Raw genomic sequence first — 20,359 nt, forward strand, 5'->3', positions numbered from 1 at the left:
GGGCTATACTGTAAATAGTAATGCATTATATCTTCATGATAGAGTATATGGGCTATATAGTAATTTATTAATATGGTCTATGGGCTATAGTAATATAATATATACGTAGTATGTGGATGTATTTTAATATCTTCATAACATATGAGCTATACTGTTTAGCAGTCTTTTCATATATTAATGATATGGCTATAGTAGTGTATTAATGTAACATACATCATCTGTGGACTGTAGTAGTGTGTTAATGTAATATACATAAATATTTGGACTATAGTAGTGTATTGTTGATATCTTCATGGTATATGGACTATATAGTATTGTATTAATTTAATATCGTCACAATATATGGGCTATATACTTTTTCTCACCAAGTACCACCTCAGAAAACCTTTGGCTCTCCAAGTACCACCATAACAAACAACATTAAACTATAGTAGCGAAGTAGGCCTAAATATTCATTAAAAACGAGGCAGAGGTTTTATTTACCAAGTATATTTAATATTTTTGGCCACTGCAACATTACACACAGTTTGAACACAAACACTCTGTTTGGAAATGTATTTAGGCGATTCTTTGGCGTACCACTAGATGGAGCCCGCGTACCACTAGTGGTACACGTACCGCAGTTTGAGACTACTAATGTGTCTGTACTAATGTATTAACTGAATATCTTCATGATAGATGGGCTATAGCAGGGGTAGGGAACCTGTGGCTCTTGAGCCAGATGTGGCTCTTTTGATGACTGCATCTGGCTCTCAGATATATCTTAGCTGACATTGCTTAACACGATAAGTAATGAATAATTCCGCTGGTAATCACAGTGTTAAAAATAACGTTCGAAATATAAAACATTCTCATGCATTTTAATCCATCCATCCGTTTTCTACCGCACTTGTTCAAGAAGTCGCATTAACGATAAGAAGTATTTTATTTATTATTTGTGAGCTTCAGAATAACAATGTTTTTAAAAATAAGATACTTATTATACTCTAAAATGTTGGTCTTACTTAAAAATGCACGCATTTAGTTGTATTCAGTGTTAAAAAAATATTATATGTCTTTCACGGAAATACATTTTAATTTATTTGGCTTTCATGGCTCTCCCAGCCAAAAAGGTTCCCAACCCCTGGGCCATAGTGTAGTGTTCTAATATCTTCATGATGTAAGGGTTTTATGGTAGTGTATTTTAATATGCTATAGTAGAGTATTTTAATATATTCATGATATATGGGCTGTAATGTAGTGGATTCATATCTTCATGATAAAGGGGTTAATAGTAGAGCAGTGGTTCTTAACCTTGTTGGAGGTACCGAACCCCACCAGTTTCATATGCGCATTCACCGAACCCTTCTTTAGTGAAAAATAAAATGTTGTTTTTATTCAAATTCAAGACAAAGTTATATGTTTTTGGTAACACTTTAGTATGGGGAACATATTCTAAGTAACAAAGACTTGATTTAGAGTTTTTTGGACACTGGGGGAACATATTCTAAGTAACAAAGACTTAATTTAGAGTTATTTGGTTAGGGCCAGGGTTAGAGGGTTAGGGTTATAATAAGGCCATGCCGAATAAGGCATTCATAAGTACTTAATAATGATTAGTTAAGAGCCAATATGTTACTAATTTGCATGTTAGTAAGCAACTAATTATTGGTGAATATGTTCCCCATACTAAAGTGTTACCATGTTTTTTTTTTACTGGTGCACAAAATGAACCGTGCATGAACATCACCTTGTTCAAACAACAAAACCAACACAGTGCATAAACTCACAACAAATTACACACCTGCAAATCAGTCTGACTTCTGCTGTTGTCGTATCCGTAGTACGCCGATAGGGAGAAGTTTTTATTTACACGATGAGTTGGGTGTGTCTTGACCTCCGCCGAACCCCTGAGGCCGACTCACCGAACCCCTAGGGTTCGATCGAAGCCAGGTTAAGAACCACTGTAGTAGAGTATTTTAATATACTATAATAATGTATTTTAATATATGTATCATATATGAGCTGAATTGTAATAGATTCATTTAATATCTTCATGATATATGGGCTATAGTAGTGTACTATTAATGTAATATATTCATAATTACATTATGTGGGCTATATAGTAGAGTATTGTTATTTCATGATTTAGTAGTGTATTAATATTATAAAAATTTCATATGATTTTGGCTATATGGTAGATTATTAATTAATCTATTAGAGATTATAGATGATCTATAATCTATAATCTATTTATAATCCATCTCTAATTTCAAGCATTTAAATCCCATCTTAAAACTAATTTGTATACTCTAGCCTTTAAATAGACCCCCTTTTTAGACTAGTTCATCTGTCGTTTCTTTTCTTTTCTTTTCTGCTCTGCCCCCCTCTCCCTTGTGGAGGGAGGCGCCACAGGTCCGGTGGCCATGGATGAAGTGCTGGTTGTCCAGAGTCGGGAACCGGGGTGGACCGCTCGCCTGTGCATCGGTTGGGGACATCTCTGCGCTGCTGACCTGTCTCCGCTCGGGATGGTCTCCTGCTGGCCCCACTATGGACTGGACTGTCACTATTATGTTAGATCCACTATGGACTGGACTTTCACAATATTATGCTAGACCCACTCGACGTCCATTGCATTCGGTCTTCCCTAGAGGGAGTGGGTGGGGTCACCCACATCTGCGGTCCTCTCCAAGGTTTCTCATTCTCATTCTCATTGACATCCCACTGGGTTGTGAGTTTTTCCTTGCCCTTATGTGGGATCTGAACCGAGGATGTCGTTGTGGCTTGTGCAGCCCTTTGAGACACTTGTGATTTAGGGCCATATAAATAAACATTGATTGATTGATTGATTGAATCTATTTAAAATCATGAAGACAATATGTTGTCTTCATGATATTGTAGTCTATTATTTTAATATATTTATAATATGTGGGCTATATTTTAGAGTACTGAATGTATTATCATTATGATTTGTAGGCTACATAATATTGTATTAATTGAATAGTGATATATTGATAGTAGTATGATGTATGGGCTAATCGGTTAAATCAGATGACATGCAATAAAGTGTGTTTGCAGGAAAAAGGTAATTTTATCCAGGCTTCTGTCACGACAATTTTCTTGGGAAGAAAATTGGCGTGACACAGCCCACTACTCATTACCCACAATACACCGCGGTGACGCGCGCCAACGCTCCCGCCCCCACTACTCATTACCCACAATACACCGCGGTCGTCCACAGTAGGTTGTTGGCTCCGAAGTGTCAAATCCAAGGTGAGTTGTGTGTAATAATGCCAATAAGTACTGTTTAGCTGACATATATTTATTAACACGTTGCATATTCGGTTAAACGAACATGAGTTTATTTAATGGGTTTGCGTCATTTGTGTCAAGCAACGCTTGCTGTTTATCCCGCGAGCTAAGACTAGCATGTTAGCTTGTGACGGTAAGCAGCTAGCAATACCCAAACGACCTTGTATTGTGTGTCGGCCAACCACTGAAAATATCAAATAAACGTATTTAAGTCAATAATAAATACAACATTCAAGACGTCTAAAGACTAACGTTGTGTTTGTTCCCGAACTAGCAAACTAGATACATGGAACATGCTGGTTGATCATATTTTCATTAGCGGAAACTTACTCACGTTATACTAAGTTTACTTTAAAGATGCCTTATGATGTTTAATACATTTAAATTATATCTTCTCTCTATGGATAAAAAACGTCTTAATTTACAAAATACATCTAATAGCAAATACAGGTTATCAGGGGTTAGCTCATGTTGCGTCAAATATGCCTAAAATAATATATATTTGGCAAGTTTAAATTGTGCTAAAACAACTTGGTTATACATTCATAATAGAAATAATGTATCTTCTGTATTAGGGAATACATTGGCTTGTAAGAAAATATATATTTTCAAGTCTTACTGGAAAAATGGATAATAATAATAATACCTGGGATTTATATAGCGCTTTTTCTAAGTACCCAAAGTCACTTTACATGTTTAAAAACCCGTCATTCATTCACACCTGGTGGTGGTAAGCTACTTTCGTAGCCACAGCTGCCCTGGGGTAGACTGCCAATTTGCGCCTACGGCCCCTCCGACCACCACCTATCATTCATTCATCATTCATTCACCGGTGTGAGCGGCACCGGGGGCAAGGGTGAAGTGTCCTGCCCAAGGACACAACGGCAGCGATTTTTTTTTTTTGGTAAGAGGCGGGGAGCGAACCTGCAACCCTCAGGTTTCTGACACGGGTGCTCTACCCACTGCGCCATGCCGCCCCATGTGTATATAACTGTATATATATAGATCCATCCATTTTCTACCGCTTGTCCCTTTTGGGGTCGCAGGGGGTGCTGGAGCCTATCTCAGCTGCATTCGGGCGGAAGGCGGGGTACACCCTGGACAAGTCGCCACCTCATCATATATATATATATATATACCGTATTTTTCGGACTATAAGTCGCTTCGGAGTATAAGTCGCACCGGCCGAAAATGCATAATAAAGAAGGAAAAAAACATATATAAGTCGCACTGGAGTATAAGTCGCATTTTTTGGGGGAAATTTATTTGATAAAACCCAACACCAAGAACAGACATTTGAAAGGCAATTTAAAATAAATAAAGAATAGTGAACAACAGGCTGAGTAAGTGTACGTTATATGACGCATAAATAACCAACTGAGAACGTGCCTGGTATGTTAACGTAACATATTATGGTAAGAGTTATTCAAATAACTATAACATATAGAACATGCTATACGTTTACCAAACAATCTGTCACTCCTAATCGCTAAATCCAATGAAATCTTATACGTCTAGTCTCTTACGTGAATGAGCTAAATAATATTATTTGATATTTTACGGTAATGTGTTAATAATTTCACACATAAGTCGCTCCTGAGTATAAGTCGCACCCCCGGCCAAACTATGAAAAAAACTGCGACTTATAGTCAGAAAAATACGGTATATATATATATATTTATGTATATATATATATAAAACAATATTAGCAGTTTTTTTTTTAGCAAGGCCAGCTTTAACAGAAATAGCTCTCACAAACTTTTCGGTACAATGATGTAAACCAGGACATTTTCCTCACTTTATTGGAAAAAAAATGGTGTGACTGGACACATCCTAGGAACAGTGATGGGCAGTAACAAGCTACATGGCTTAACGGCATTTTCCAGTAGCTTGGCTATAGCTAAGATAATTTTAGACCTATGTAGCGAGTAGCTTAGCTACGAGCTACAACGAGAGAAAATGGACTGCGAATCCAGGCCAAGAAAACATGGAGAAAATACAATGACCTGGATGAATGAGAACATCCATACATATTGTTGCGTTGACCAGCTCTTCCTCCAATGGGGAATGCAAGCTGCTAGTCTCTCCCAGGTTCTTTCAATGGCACATAAGCTGAAGTTTAAATTGATCACCAGGCAGTAGTTGGTATTTTGTGGTTTATTCTCAAATATTTGACAATAATGAGAGCAGCCTTGCATAACCCATTCAGATGCGTGGCTCTACCCGGTCTGCCCTCGCTTCCCCCTCTACGTTCTCTCCTACCCCCCTCTTCTCCCTCCCTCCTCCCCACCTCGTTGTTATGTCTACTGTTTGCATTCCAATGCTTTAAGGCCTACACAGTACTTTGCAGACTGAATTGGAGAAACACTAGCTGTTTTTTAATGTGACTATGGAAGTAAAGAAGTAACACTTAAATATGGATATATGAAAAAAATCTTCTTCCGTCAATACGGAAAAAAAATCCATGATAATTGGTTGGTGTTCGTATGATGAGTCACAATTGGCTAAGGTTAGGGAGAAACATTACGGACTGGCCAATCAGAGGCAAGATAAGGCGGGTCATCAAAACTAGTGAGCAAAATAATTACACACACGCACTCATGTCACATGATGACAAGTGAGTCAGAGACAGAGGCACGCTTCAAGCTGACCACTCAAAACAAAAACAAAAAACATATTTGAAAACGTCAGAGGAATTCTCTCCTGTAGTTTAGATTTTTCCTTCAGTGATGATGTTGATAAATAATGCGTGTCCTTGGCCATATTTTGACAAATGTATGCGTTAAGAAAAGGCAATGTCCAAAACCTTAGTTTTTAGTTGTTTACTCTATAAACCAAAATCATAACTGCTCTCTTCATCTAAGATGTCCAACACAAATTTAGGAACCCACATTAAGGTGAGTTGAGTTCATGAAAAGTTTGACTGCACATAATCATTACTAACTGTCCCAACAACACACAAGTCAATGTTTTTTTTGTCACAATATAGATTTATGCTGTTTTTTACTGTAGGTAGAGAAAATGAATAACCTGTTAGGGGTGGGCCAAAGAAAAGGCAAACTAAATAAATACATACAGTGGGGTGTGGGGACCCCCAGAGGTAGTTGTAGGGTGTCCCCAGCTAAATGACAGATAGTTATTAGTAATGGACCCTTATTAGGTCCATTTGTACACTCTCAGTTACGTTAACATAAATATTATACATGTGGGCCCATGGGTAGAAATGCTGTTAAATGTAGCTTTGATGTAGCAAGCTACTTTTGCTGTGTAGCTTGTAGTGTAGCCTGCTACAATTCTCCAGGGATAGCTTCCCCTTTAGCTTAGCTACATTTAATGTAGAGTAACTTGTAGCTTAGCTTACTACATTTTTCAAGTAGCTTGCCCATCACTGCCTAAGAACACAGAACATTTGGTCATGCAAGTGTAGCTGATGCTGTTTATCCTTAAAGGGGTGTTGAGATTGAGTAAAGTGTTTTTTTGTCTAAATTTAAATAGCTTGATTAATACTCCAGGACAGGCACCAAGGGAATTTGTCAGCTCAGTAACTTCATGTGTGTTCCTCCAGATGGCGCTCAACCGCTTCCAGCAGTTGTCCTTGAGGCTGCGTTCGGCCTTCAGCCTGACCCTGCGCAGGAATATCGGCATGTCTGCGGTCTTGTTCAACCGGGCCAAGGAGCTGGACCCTGTGCAGAAACTGTTCCTGGACAAGATCCGTGACTACGCCACCAAGAGCAAGTCAGTCAACACCTGTCAAAAATACTTGCACATAAAAAACACTCTAGTAGTCGCATATGTCTAAAAGTCGGGTTGGTGACCGAATAATATAAATGTTGATAATGGCAGCTCCATGTTGGTTGAAGTTCAATCACAGTTCAGCCTGTCTCTTTTCAACATTTTTTTGATACCTTGGCTCTCCCAGGGCTTCTGGCGGCGTTGTGGATGCAGGCCCTTCTTATCAGAAGAACATGGTCGAGGAAGTATCCAAACTAGAGAGGCTATACGGCGGAGGAGACCTCACAAAATTTCCCGAATTTAAATTCCAAGGTAAGATTCAACTCCCGATATTTTCTCCTCCTGTTCAACCCTATCCTTGCCTTGAGAAATGTGTATGCTCACTTTAACTGTTTTTGTGTGCATTCTGGTTAAGAAATGTTGTTTTAACAACAGTGTTCTTTTGCTGCTTTTAAAGTTATTATTGTGGCTCATCTTTGTATCCCAAGTGTTTTAACGCTGGCCTTGGTTGACTGTGTCATGTTGAATAATACTTATGATGAAGGCACTCATAGTTGATGATAAAGATCAAGCAAAAGTCCTGAACTTTGAGGGACTGTGACCATTATTTTTTTCAAAAATTGCTGTGACACTATTTTTTGTTTATTCCGCTGTTGTGTTGTGATTTATGTCTGTCTAAAAATACTCTGCATTGATGACGCCATTCAAGAAAGATGACTTTCACTTTTATAGTCCGCTTCAAGTTGTTTTGGGAACGTTTTATCTCGGCACTTAACAGTATTGTTTTGAAGTTGAAGTTCCAGTTTTTGACCAGTCTTGTACATCTTTTTAATTGTAACTGATTGTCTCTGTTGTTGTTTTTCCCCCCAGACCCCAAGTTTGCTGAAGTGACCAAGTGAATGCTGTTAACCTGGTTCTACATGTACCCGGTGTGTTATATTTAATAAAAAATAATAGATTTAAATATGGGTGTATCTTTGTAATGGTGTATTTCTGCTTAATGAACAATATAATTATATTTATCAAAATAAATGTAGTACAGGGATTATTATTAATTCCATTATATCGTACATTGGTTTTTGTACGCTCTAGTTTTACATTATGTCTCGGTTATTGTACGGCCAATCATTGCGCGTAAAAAACAAGTCCTTTTTTTAAATGCAGATTATTCCGTGGATTTGAGCGCCCAAACAAAGAATACCACTATTTGGTGACTCGGTTTCTGTGCTTTTATTGATTACAACTGCGAAAAGAAAAAACACCATTGAGCCAATTAAAGTTGCGAGTGGCATCACTTTGATAAAGGTGAGATACAGTTGCATTTAAAAAAAAGAACACCTAGAGCCAACAAGTCTTACAAGTTAACTTGATATGAAATATACATTTTTTCATTTAATTTGTCTTTTAAATGTATTTAGTATTGTTTTCTTTTTGCAAAACTACAATTCTCTACAAAATGTGTGTATATAGAATGTTTAGTGTCTGTAGCGCAATACTTGGATATACATTGTTCCTAATGTAATTTTTTTTTTTTCAATTAGTTTCTTTTTTAAACGGTTTACTAACAAAAACCAAGGTACCACTGGGGTATTGCATCAAATACTGCTGAGCGTAGACGTGTTGGAGCCACAGAAGTTGTTGGGGGCTGTACAGAGAGTAGGCTGGGAACGCTGTTTGGGTCATCGGGGACCCAAACAGCGTTCCCAGCATACAGTTAGATAAACTGTTAGGTATATTTGGCTATATATTATTTCTCAGTCTGAGTACAGCTAAAAAACGCCAAAAGAAAACTGCATTCTTCACACTTAAACAATTAACCCTTTGCAGGAAAATTGCCAATATAATTTTTTACTTACCTGTTTTTGAATATGTGCTACATTCAATTCTAACTTTTTCACTGTAATCTTTGTAGGATGCAACTGCTATTATTTGTTACACTGTCAGCATTACTTGCTGTGGAAAAGGTAATCAGGTCAACAACTTGAAAGGTGGTCTAAGACTTGCAGTTTTGCGTATTGTATAAAGTAATCCGTGGTTTGTAAACGTAACTCAAAATAGAAATCAACATAAAATGGTCAAGAAAATAATGAGTTATCATTCATGGTAATTAATATAATAATAAAAGACATTAAAAGATAGATTTGACACGCCCTTTTGAGCTGCGGGCCTAAGCTAGTAGGGGGAAAATGCCAGGATGTTCCATTTTTTCTAGACAGCAAAGGCGACAAAAACGCTGGGACATTGTGCTGCCTAGGGTTGCAAAATTAGCCAAACAGTTGAAACTGCAGCACTGGCAATAACCTTGTTATAAGTTGTGTGATACCAATGATTTTGTTTACCATCCGAAAAATTCCGTCAGGTATCGGCGATACCGATACTTTGTGCAAATATACCAGTGTGTGTGGTAAAATTTTAAAAAGTGTATTTCAAGTGTTGCTGCTCTTGGGGACTCATTTTCAAACAATATAAACTCCCAGGTCGAAATGATGGCGTTATTCAATACTGAATAACGCCATCTTGGTTATATTCAACTCTGTATGTAGTCTAAGTGTCTCCAAATACTCTACAATAAAAATATACATACACTTGATGTTTTAATAAGACTAAACGACTTATTTGAATTGCCAGTAATTTTCTTATAATTAATAAATAAATGACAGTGAGTGACTGAGCACAGCAGTGTGCCGCTGCGCTTGTGCATTACATAGGCGCACGAAAAAGTAGTTCCCACCAATTGCATTTCATTTTGGTCAAGACCTCTATATCAGTGGTTCTTAACCTTGTTGGAGGTACCGAACCCCACCGGTTTCATATGCGCATTCACCGAACCCTTCTTTAGTGGGAAAAAATATATATATAATTTTCAAATTCAAGACAAAGTTATATGTTTTGGTAACTTTAGTATGGGGAACATATTCTAAGTAACAAAGACTTAATTTAGAGTTATTTGGACACTAGGGGAACATATTCTAAGTAATAAAGACTTAATTTAGAGTTATTTGGTTAGGGTTAGAGGGTTAGGCCATGCCAAATAAGGCATTAATAAGTACTTAATAATGACTAGTTAAGAGCCATTATGTTACTAATTTGCATGTTAATAAGCAACAAATTAATGGTGAATATGTTCCCCATACTAAAGTGTTACCATGTTTTTTTACTGGTGCATAAAATGAACCGTGCATGAACATCACCTTGTTCAAACAACAAAACCAACAGAGTGCATAAACTCACAACAAATTACAAACCTGCAAATCAGTCAGCTGTTGCCGTATCCGTAATACGCTGATAGGGAGAAGTTTGTATTTACACGATGAGTTGGGTGTTTTGACCTCCGCCGAACCCCTGAGGCCGACTCACCGAACCCCTAGGGTTCGATCGAACCCAGGTTAAGAACCGCTGCTCTATATGAAGTAACGCTATACATATCAAAAGTAATTATATTTTGATTTGAGAATCGATATTACAGCATAAAGAGCTGGTATTGGCAGTATTGATACGCACATCTCTTTATCAAATGTGTATCAACAGCGCATGATTTAACATTGACGATAAAGTAAACCAGATAAAAATGGGTTGATAAATGAGAACAGGCCCCCTGTTCTACCCACTAGAAGTAGTAAGTACACAGGGACACGTGCCGACCTAATGGAGGCGAGGAGATTGAGAAGTTTGTGACAAGAATGAAAAGAAAAAAGGAGTCTGCGGCATTTATAGAGTGTAACTCACATAAATATGATCAAGTTCTCAAAAGTAGTTAAACTCAAGGCGGTTGCAGAACACGTTCTCCTCCAGAGAAGCAGTGGGCTAGTCCAATAACATGCTTTAATGTTTTTTTAAATTCTCATTTGAATGTGATAAAAGATGGGTTGTAATAGTGCAGCTTCTCTCACTGGTGCCAGTGATATCATATATTGAAGTGTTTTTGTCTGGAATTTGCTGATAACTGCATGTGAACCAAATGTCAACTGACCTAGTTGAGGCTCGGCTGTCACTTTGAATTGTGCTGAAGTGACAGCACTTGAGGCCAAAGATCAGAGGCGCAGTTTATTCCTCTCCAGGATAAATATTTGAAGCCCAAAGTTATGTCATGCATGACCTGTTACCTTTTTGTGCCAGCGTGGCTTTAATGTCAAGCTCTGGAGAGGCACCAAACAATGGCTTATTGTGATCTGTGGCAAATTGAGATCCAGATATAGAGAAAGGACAAAAATAGAGTCGCTTGATGAAATTTTCAGGTGGAATGTAAGCGACTTTGAACCATTGCACATCGTCATCAAGCTCCCAGATTACCGCTTTTCTTCTCCATGTGGGTACAAAGCGGTCATGTTGATGTAATTTTCTCATTAGTTTGAATTACACGACCAATGCATTTTTTATAGAAAACATTTTTTTATTATTGATACAACATTCAAATTAAACTCTGAACAATCCATTCACACTGTCTAAAAACAGACACACAACAGTGGCACAAAATATAAAGACAGAAAAAAGTAAGGCAAGTTCTTTACAAAAACTGATCTGTTGATAAATATGACAGACAAATTAAAAAGGCACAAGGTATATATATATATATATATATATATATTGTATATATCAAAAAAGACCATGCAGGCACATTAGGATGGAATGGGGTTGGTCTTTAGTCATAATTTCCTGGGCTGGGTTTTTGTGTTATTAACACAGTGGACATGTGGCCCTTGGAACACTGGGGCCCCAGTGTTGTATATAGAATGGCAAGTGGAGCAATACTGAGGTAAACTGCATTTTTTTGTTGTTAAAAAAAACAATGCAGTATAATGAAGAGGATTGTTTCAATGCAACATAATTCCTTAAAGTAGTAGGTCTTTGGTAAAACAAAACATACTGTAGGAAGTGAAAACAATTGGCCTGCTTAGGGGACAAAACAAATCCCAAACCAGCTGAAGTGGGTCTGTTCCAACATTGACCACCAGGGGGGAGCAGAGTGACATCAAACTATATTTAATTCCACATAAGCAGGACTACCCACACAGCAAAGCAAGAGTATGCAGCATCGCTAATGTCAAACGTGCCCTTTATCACCCCCCTAAAAATGAGAAATAAAAGGAGTAAAGGATAAAAAATTGGCATATAATTGGAAGATCACAAGCTCGTTCCGAGTCTGCTCCTGGGGAGGAAGAAACCCAGGATCCAGTATTGGCACCTTATTCCCAAAAGGCTGGCCATCTCAGAGCATGAATGACTGTGTGTGTTTGAAATCCTGTGGCTGAAACAGACAATATGTCACATGTTTGTGTGACCATGTTGTTGTTGTTTGGTGGCCTGCACTTGATTAGCAATTGTTGTCTCCTCACTACAACAATAACTGCATAAACTCTCTTCTTGTTTTGTGCCATTTTGATTCCTTTTTCTATCATTGTGAGGGCCATTAACAGTTTCACAATACCAACACAATAAGTGAAATAGTTTCTTATTCTCTTATTACATTGTTTGAGCATCGACACCACCCATTTATGGATTGATCTGCCCTCCTCTTACATGTTGTGTACTGACTGTGACAACCAACAGTTGTTATAGACTCCTATTACTCATTTATAACGGATTACTTTTGCTTCCAGCTACACTTCTTAAACTTTACTAAGCACTTATTTCTTTCTGTCATTTAAAGCTATTTTAACGGTTAGCTTTGCTACTAGCATGCCTGCTACTGCCTTGCTCTAGGTGTGCTACATGTTTAGCCTCGTCCTCCATTGATAAGTGCATGATAACGATACTTAAGATACTAAGAAATATGGTTTATTTGCCATAATAAAGGTGAAGCGACTCCAGCACGTAATTAGCTGCTAGCCACTTGTCAGCCGGGGGATTAAAAATAAATAATGTCAACCAGCGGGGATCAGAGTTTGTGATCGGACTTAAAAGACATTAATTGTCAATGGCAATCCCAGATTTTTTATGAAATATCAACCGATACTGAGCAGTAGCCAATCGATCGGCACATCCCTAAGTTGAATCGATACTAGTATTGAAAGATAACATTTTTCGTACTTTTGTGTGTGTTCATGTGGTCATACATGTACATGTGTTTAATAATAACATCTAAATTGCTTAACACTGAGCTGATAACTGTGCTGTCCAGTTGGTATTTCTTGTTTTTTTTTACACATTAGAATCTCATTTGAAAGTATCCAACAATTTCAGTTTGTCCTTGCTGTGCTGCCGTAGTCAGTAAATAGTCTTTGCCATTAAATTGAAGTCTTGTCTTTTATTGAGCCCTACAAAGTCTTTATACTGTAGGTATTGTACTTATTACACACCAGCTGTTTGATTGTAACGTATACCTCAGCTGTAATTTTCAAGGGTTGAAATCACCATGTAACCTACTCAGTGGCTTAGTGGTTAGAGTGTCCGCCCTGAGATCGGTAGGTTGTGAGTTCAAACCCCGGCCAAGTCATACCAAAGACTATAAAAATGGGACCCATTACCTCCCTGCTTGACACTCAGCATCAAGGGTTGGAATTGGGGGTTAAATCACCAAAAATGATTCCCGGGCGCGGCCACCGCTGTTGCTCACTGCTCCCCTCACCTCCCAGGGGGTGATCAAGGGTGATGGGTCAAATGCAGAGAATAATTTCGCCACACCTAGTGTGTGTGTTACAATCATTGGTACTTTAACTTTTTAACTTTAAAATCGCTTATGCTAATCAGGAGCATGTCTATGGCATATTCAATGTTAATTAGCATCGGGCTAGCGCATTTTGAAAAGTAGAGCCTTTCTTTTGAGCGCAGGCTTGCTTTGTTGGCATGACGTCACGCGCAACAGAGGTATGGAATTATGGCATTGTTTGATTTGATCTGAATTGGTAACTGGTAGTACCGACGGAATTCCTATAAAAGTACGGAATTTGCTACCCATCTCGGCTAGCAGGACAACGTAGCGCAATGAAAAAGTGACACTTACTTCTTGAGGCGGAGGGATATAGTTGACATTGGACCTGAAAGACACAGCAAAGATAACTTCAAATTGTTTGAAAGTCACGACCTTGATGTTGGACGGTCTTAATCTAAAACCTATATTTCGTCCTAATCTAAAACATATATCTACCCCCACATAATAGGTTAAAAAAAAAACTGCCTATGAGCAGGTACCGGTTCAGCTAATCTAGGTCTCTGTCATGCGGTCTTAAGTGTTACACTCACGTGTCCTCAGTTCTGTTCAGGTTTTGTCTGCTGATGTGAGCAGCACCGTGACACTCGGAGATCCAAAATGACCTGTTGGGCGGGGGTGGGTGGGGGTCAGGTTGGCGGTGGCTTTAAACGAGTTCAAAATGAGGGCCTGATTTAAGACTGGCACTGCACACCATGCTTTATTTTTTTATTGCGCGAATGAGATCATTAAAGGCCTACTGAAAGCCACTACTACCAACCACGCAGTCTGATAGTTTATATATCAATGATGAAATCTTAACATTGCAACACATGCCAATACGGACGGGTTAACTTATAAAGTGCAATTTTAAAATTCCTGCCACACTTCCGGTTGAAAAACTCATTTGGATATGATTTATGCGCGTGACGTCACAAAAGCAACGGAAGTGGTTGGACCCCGTCGGACCCGATAGAAAAGCCTCTTGTTTTCTTCGACAAAATTCCACAGTATTCTGGACATCTGTGTTGGTGAATCTTTTGCAATTTGTTTAATGGACAATGGAGACTGCAAATAAGAAAGTTGTCGGTGCGATCGGTGGAGCGGCGGACTACAGCAACACCAACACCAGGAGGTTGTGTTGTGTTTTGAGCAGGATAGCAGACGCACTATGGTGAGTCTAGCTTTGGCTTCCAAACATTTGATCGCTTGCCCGTACGTGCGTGTCGATATGTGCATGTGACGTACGTAACTTTGGGGAAATATATGTTTCTTGCCGACTCTGATGGCGGCCGGGGTGTCGTCAAAAGCGTACAACGCCCGCCGCCGCATCTAAGTTAGCTTCTGTTTTTTTAGCTTCGCCAAGCTGAATATTATTAATCGTGTATTTACATGTTCATGGTTTAATAGTATTATTGATCTTCTGTCTATCCATCCAGTCAGGGTTTTTTTAAATTTAGTTTCTATCTGCATTTGAGACTGATGCTATCACGTTGGCTTCGTAGCTAGGTTAGCTTCTATTTTTTTAGCTTTGCCAAGCGGAATATTATTAATCGTGTATTTACATGTTCATGGTTTAATAGTATTATTGATCTTCTGTCTATCCATCCAGTCAGGGTTTTTTATTTATTTAGTTTCTATCTGCATTTGAGACTGATGCTATCACGTTGGCTACGTAGCTAGGTTAGCTTCTGTTTTTTTAGCTTTGCCAAGCGGAATATTATTAATCGTGTATTTAGTGAAGTGAAGTGAATTACATTTATATAGCGCTTTTTCTCAAGTGACTCAAAGCGCTTTACATTGTGAAACCCAATATCTAAGTTACATTTAAACCAGTGTGGGTGGCACTGGGAGCAGGTGGGTAAAGTGTCTTGCCCAAGGACACAACGGCAGTGACTAGGATGGCGGAAGCGGGGATCGAACCTGCAACCCTCAAGTTGCTGGCACGGCCGCTCTACCAACCGAGCTATACCGTCCCACCATTTACATGTTCATGGTTTAATAGTATTATTGATCTTGTGTCTATCCATCCAGTCAGGGTTTTTTTAAATTTAGTTTCTATCTGCATTTGAGACTGAGGCTATCACGTTGGCTACGTAGCTAGGTTAGCTTCTTTTTTTTTTAGCTTCGCCAAGCTGAATATTATTAATCGTGTATTTACATGTTCATGGTTTAATAGTATTATTGATCTTCTGTCTATCCATCCAGTCAGGGTTTTTTTAATTTAGTTTCTATCTGCATTTGAGACTGATGCTATCACATTGGCTACGTAGCTAGGTTAGCTTCTATTTTTTTAGCTTTGCAAAGCTGAATTATTAATCGTGTATTTACATGTTCAGTCACTGTGAATGTCCATTTCGCGTTCTCGACTCTCATTTTCAAGAGGATATAGTATCTGAGGTGGTTTAAAATACAAATCTGTGATCTACAATAAAAAAAGGAGAGTGTGGAATCCAATGAGCCAGCTTGTACCTAAGTTACGGTCAGAGCGAAAAAAGATACGTCCATCACTGCCTCTCAAGTCCTTCACTGTAACGTTCCTCATCTACGAATCTTTCATACTCGCTCAAATTAATGGGGTAATCGTCACTTTCTCGGTCCGAATCTCTCTCGCTCCATTGTAAACAACGGGGAATTGTGAGGAATACTAGCTCCTGTGACGTCACGCTACTTCCGGTACAGGCAAGGCTTTTTTTTTTATCAGCGAGCAAAAGTTGCGAACTTTATCGTCGATTTTCTCTACTAAATCCTTTCAGCAAAAATATGGCAATATCGCGAAATGATCAAGTATGACACATAGAATGGATCTGCTATTCCCGTTTAAATAAAAAATCATTTCAGTAGGCCTTTAACCGCTAGGGGTGTCCCGATCCAATATTGTACATCAGTCTGATATTAGCACAAAAAAACAAAACAAGTATCTCATTATATCCATCCATCCATTTTCTACCGCTTGTCCCTTTTGGGTTTGTCAGCTTGTATCTAAAATCTCTGATACAAGCAGCCCTAAAGTTCAACAGCCAGTTAACATCTAAATGTCCTTCAATAAACACACAAGGTTGGTCTTTTCTTGTATTTTAGTCAAGTAATTTACGAAAAGTAAACATGGTAGGCTATGTGCTACTAGAGCTAGCAGCTACCGTATTTTTCGGAGTATAAGTCGCACCGGCCGAAAATGCATAATAAAGAAGGAAAAAAACATATATAAGTCGCACTGGAGTATAAGTCGCATTTTTGGGGGAAATTTATTTGATAAAACCCAACACTAAGAATAGACATTTGAAAGGCAATTTAAAATAAATAAAGAATAGTGAACAACAGGCTGAATAAGTGTACGTTATATGAGGCATAAATAACCAACTGAGAACGTGCCTGGTATGTTAACGTAACATATTATGGTAAGAGTCATTCAAATAACTATAACATATAGAACATGCTATACGTTTACCAAACAATCTGTCACTCCTAATCGCTAAATCCCATGAAATCTTATACGTCTAGTCTCTTACGTGAATGAGCTAAATAATATTATTTGATATTTTACGGTAATGTGTTAATAATTTCACACATAAGTCGCTCCTGAGTATAAGTCCAACCCCCGGCCAAACTATGAAAAAAACTGACTTATAGTCCGAAAAATACAGTACACAACAGCTAAGCATAAAAGCCATATGTAATACATGTCTTTAATTGAACAATATTGCAGTCTATAACACCGCATTTATTAAAATAAACAAGTATCAACAAATTACAGTTGCATACTGCTTACAGATACAAAGTCTCCAAGACAGAAGTGTACTAGAAAGTATCCAGTAACAAACGATTCCGCATCGTTCAACAGACTGCGTCATGATCATAGCTTAATGAATTATAGGCGGCCACTGATTACTACAAGTGAAATAAAACGATCGATTTTTGAATGAATCGTGATTCTTACTTGTAACAATTCAATCGTTTAGAAAAATACATTTTTTTGTTTTTTTAATGTGTCCTGTTCAGACACTTTTTGACGTAGACGCCCCGCCTTCTGTTGAGATTTACTTTAGAAAAGAGAAATGTGGGATACTTCTCTTGTTTCCTTATTTGTATTTACTTTATTAAATGTTTGGCTAGAATTTTATTAAACAAAACCAGTTTTCTTTTAAGTAATATAGAAAGTTATCGGAGCTGTTATCTATTTGACGAAGGAATGTAGTTAATCATAGAACTGGCACCCAATGTTGTTAAAAAGTATGGATTTTGAATCGAGAATCGTATCGAGTGGGTGCCCCAAAGATTCCCAGTCCTACTAATTACCACTCCGCTTCACCTAAAAGACAGCTTAAGTCCATTCTAGGAGATTAACAAGGAATAGGTTAGTGTTTTTCATATCTACAGATGTTCTTTTGTTTGAGTCATTTCACATGATCAAGCCCTTTGTAATATTCTATAAAACCACAGAACAAAGGTTTGTATGATTCGTGTTGATGTATGTTGCTATCGGCCAATAGAATAGGGAAAAAGTTGTATCGGGACACCCCTATCAGCCATGTAGCACATGTACATCATGCAGCCAGTCATGATGTGGCAGCGCTCAGGTGGTCGAGTGATGATCCATTCACATGCAGCATCCAATAGAAATAAGGCTGAAATAAGTGCTTTTTACTGCCTCTGGCGTTAGCCAAGGCTCCGGTTTAGGCCCACTCTTCATCTCTTTGTTTTGTTGTGTGTTTGGATGATGTTCGAACCCTCCAAACCCGGCGTGACCGTTTTAATGTATTTAGTCAAGTCGAGATACATCCCTGATCTACTTCCGTGCCTTGTTTGAATCGTGCATCGGAAAACACGTCGCATCGTCTCTGTGAAGAAGTGGCTGCTATAAATAGGAAGTTGACACTGACAGCTCCAGTTAGCTCGGTGGGATAAGCATCAGACTTTAACCTCGACAAAAGAGCTCCGCGACGAGGCTCCGCGCCGCCTCTCCGTCAAACGCTGCACGGCAACAAGCGAGTCATCATATAAAGTCAGGCGGGATCCTGTCGGTCGGTCACACCAGCGCGTGCGTGGTCAGCCGGGCCTTCGAATGTCCTGTCACTCTGTGTCGTTATGGCAACTCTTCTCAATAATCCTTCTCAAGTGATCCCGTCCAATCAGTTTAATAGGCTGCAATCATCTGACATCTCCTAGCTGATTAACAGCCACTAATTACTGCACAATTAAGTCACGGCGATTGTGTGCGCTTGCTGGGTCAGCTCAATTGTCAGACAAAGTTTGGACAGATGTACCGCGCAAGTGTTATTTACATGTGCCGGTGCCATATATACACCCTTATAGACACACAGCTGTCACTCCGCTCTGGCCTGACTCAGCACGCAGACACGCGTCTAAGTGCAACAACAAACCCCCGTCCCTTCAATCCTCTGTTTACGATATTAGGCCATGTTTGCTCACGTCAATGTTAATGCAATCACAGAGCTCTTACCTTCCTCTGTGTCCTGCTGGCAGATGATCCCACGCGGGCCATGCAAAGGCAAAACGAGAGGCAGACATCACTTTTTTTTATTCAGTAACAACGGGCCTGCCGTGGTTAATTTAAATAAAAAATAAAAAAGTCTATTAAGTGGAACAAGGCAGTGGCGACGAGACAACTCACGGCTGAAGAAGCCATTGCGGTGAAGCAGGAATCCCCCGCAGCCGCAGACCATGACGAGCAGGCAGACCACAATCACTGCAACCACCACGGCCGTGACGTTGACGTCCTCTGGAATGGCAACACAAACACAATTAACGATTCGTTACATTTTGCCCATAGTCCACTATCATTGCAATCTATGGCATTGTTTTTTAAGAGGGGAAAAAACTGATTGTGATGATAGTAGTCAGTGTAATGTTTTTGCAGTTATCAACAGATCTAATTTAATGCTTTTTAATGCAACTTAAAACACATTGAATGCCCATGTCGGGCTGCAGATCATTTTTATATGTAGTCAAAAGCATACAATTGTCTATATGGACAAAATAGTTGACATTAACTGTGGCCAAATTAAATAATTTTGTAAACATATATATATTAATAATGCAAGTAACGCTTTCAAACGCATAAACATATTTTTCATTTGTGGTATTTTTTGCCATTGTAATTGGAAGGTCAATAAGTTAATTGTGCTAAATATGTAAACAAACTAAACATATAAAAAATGTAATACAATGGACTCTCAATCTCTGCTGGAAAAAAATGCTCTTTAAATAATTATTGAACATTTTGAAGTGCAGTTTTTTTTTCCCAATAGGAAAAACTGGGTCGGGTGTTTTGTTTGTTGTCTTTTTTTGTTGCCAATTGCAATTGTATGAAATTTTTTTAACGTAATTTTTGCTTTTTAATGCTAATTAAGACCTTAATTTTCGCAAAATCCATGTAATTGCTTTGAATGCTTTTTTTGATGACCCGCAGAAACCCTGTATAGCAGGCCTGGGCAATTATTTTGACTCGGGGGGCCACATTTACAGAAAAAAATGTGTCTGGGGGCCGGCATATCTATTTTTAGGGGCACTAATACAAAACCTCACAATAATGTCTGATTGAATGCTAAAAACGTTATGACAGACCGCCTTAAAAAACAAAATGGAATTTAACATTTTTCTATGAACGATAAAACACTGAATATTGACAAAATATGAACGTCACACCCCGTTTTGATCAACATATTTTACAATCAAGTGGAATATGAATGC

The 20,359-nt window shown here is 38.5% G+C and overlaps 3 protein-coding genes across 3 annotated transcripts in view; 1 reads left to right on the forward strand and 2 right to left on the reverse strand.

Annotated features, from left to right (window-relative positions):
- mrpl39 (mitochondrial ribosomal protein L39) overlaps positions 1-20,359 on the reverse strand; it is a 350,047-nt gene that overhangs the window by 275,123 nt on the left and 54,565 nt on the right. The window lies entirely within an intron of this gene.
- atp5pf (ATP synthase peripheral stalk subunit F6) lies at positions 3,133-7,987 on the forward strand. Its single transcript, XM_062037989.1, has 4 exons — positions 3,133-3,252; positions 6,857-7,026; positions 7,211-7,335; positions 7,894-7,987. Exons 2-4 carry the CDS (start codon positions 6,857-6,859, stop codon positions 7,920-7,922), a joined length of 324 nt encoding a protein of 107 aa, XP_061893973.1. The 5' UTR covers positions 3,133-3,252; the 3' UTR covers positions 7,923-7,987.
- jam2a (junctional adhesion molecule 2a) overlaps positions 11,431-20,359 on the reverse strand; it is a 32,487-nt gene continuing 23,558 nt past the window's right edge. Inside the window, 4 exon segments of the mRNA XM_062060118.1 lie at positions 11,431-12,268; positions 13,964-13,997; positions 19,110-19,125; positions 19,281-19,388. Of these exon segments, the coding sequence (XP_061916102.1) occupies positions 12,230-12,268; positions 13,964-13,997; positions 19,110-19,125; positions 19,281-19,388 (197 nt within the window). The 3' untranslated portion in view covers positions 11,431-12,229.

The sequence above is a fragment of the Entelurus aequoreus genome, linkage group LG01 (assembly GCF_033978785.1).
Source record: "Entelurus aequoreus isolate RoL-2023_Sb linkage group LG01, RoL_Eaeq_v1.1, whole genome shotgun sequence".
In the NCBI taxonomy this organism is placed as follows: Eukaryota; Metazoa; Chordata; class Actinopteri; order Syngnathiformes; family Syngnathidae; genus Entelurus; species Entelurus aequoreus.

What these genes read in the sequence shown, in the direction of transcription:
- atp5pf (XM_062037989.1), top strand. Translation starts at nt 6,857, where the DNA reads ATGGCGCTCAACCGCTTCCAGCAGTTGTCCTTGAGGCTGCGTTCGGCC. An exon ending in GACTACGCCACCAAGAGCAA is followed by an intron (nt 7,027 to 7,210) that starts GTCAGTCAACAC and finishes TGGCTCTCCCAG; the next exon opens with GGCTTCTGGCGGCGTTGTGG. An exon ending in TCCCGAATTTAAATTCCAAG is followed by an intron (nt 7,336 to 7,893) that starts GTAAGATTCAAC and finishes TTTTCCCCCCAG; the next exon opens with ACCCCAAGTTTGCTGAAGTG.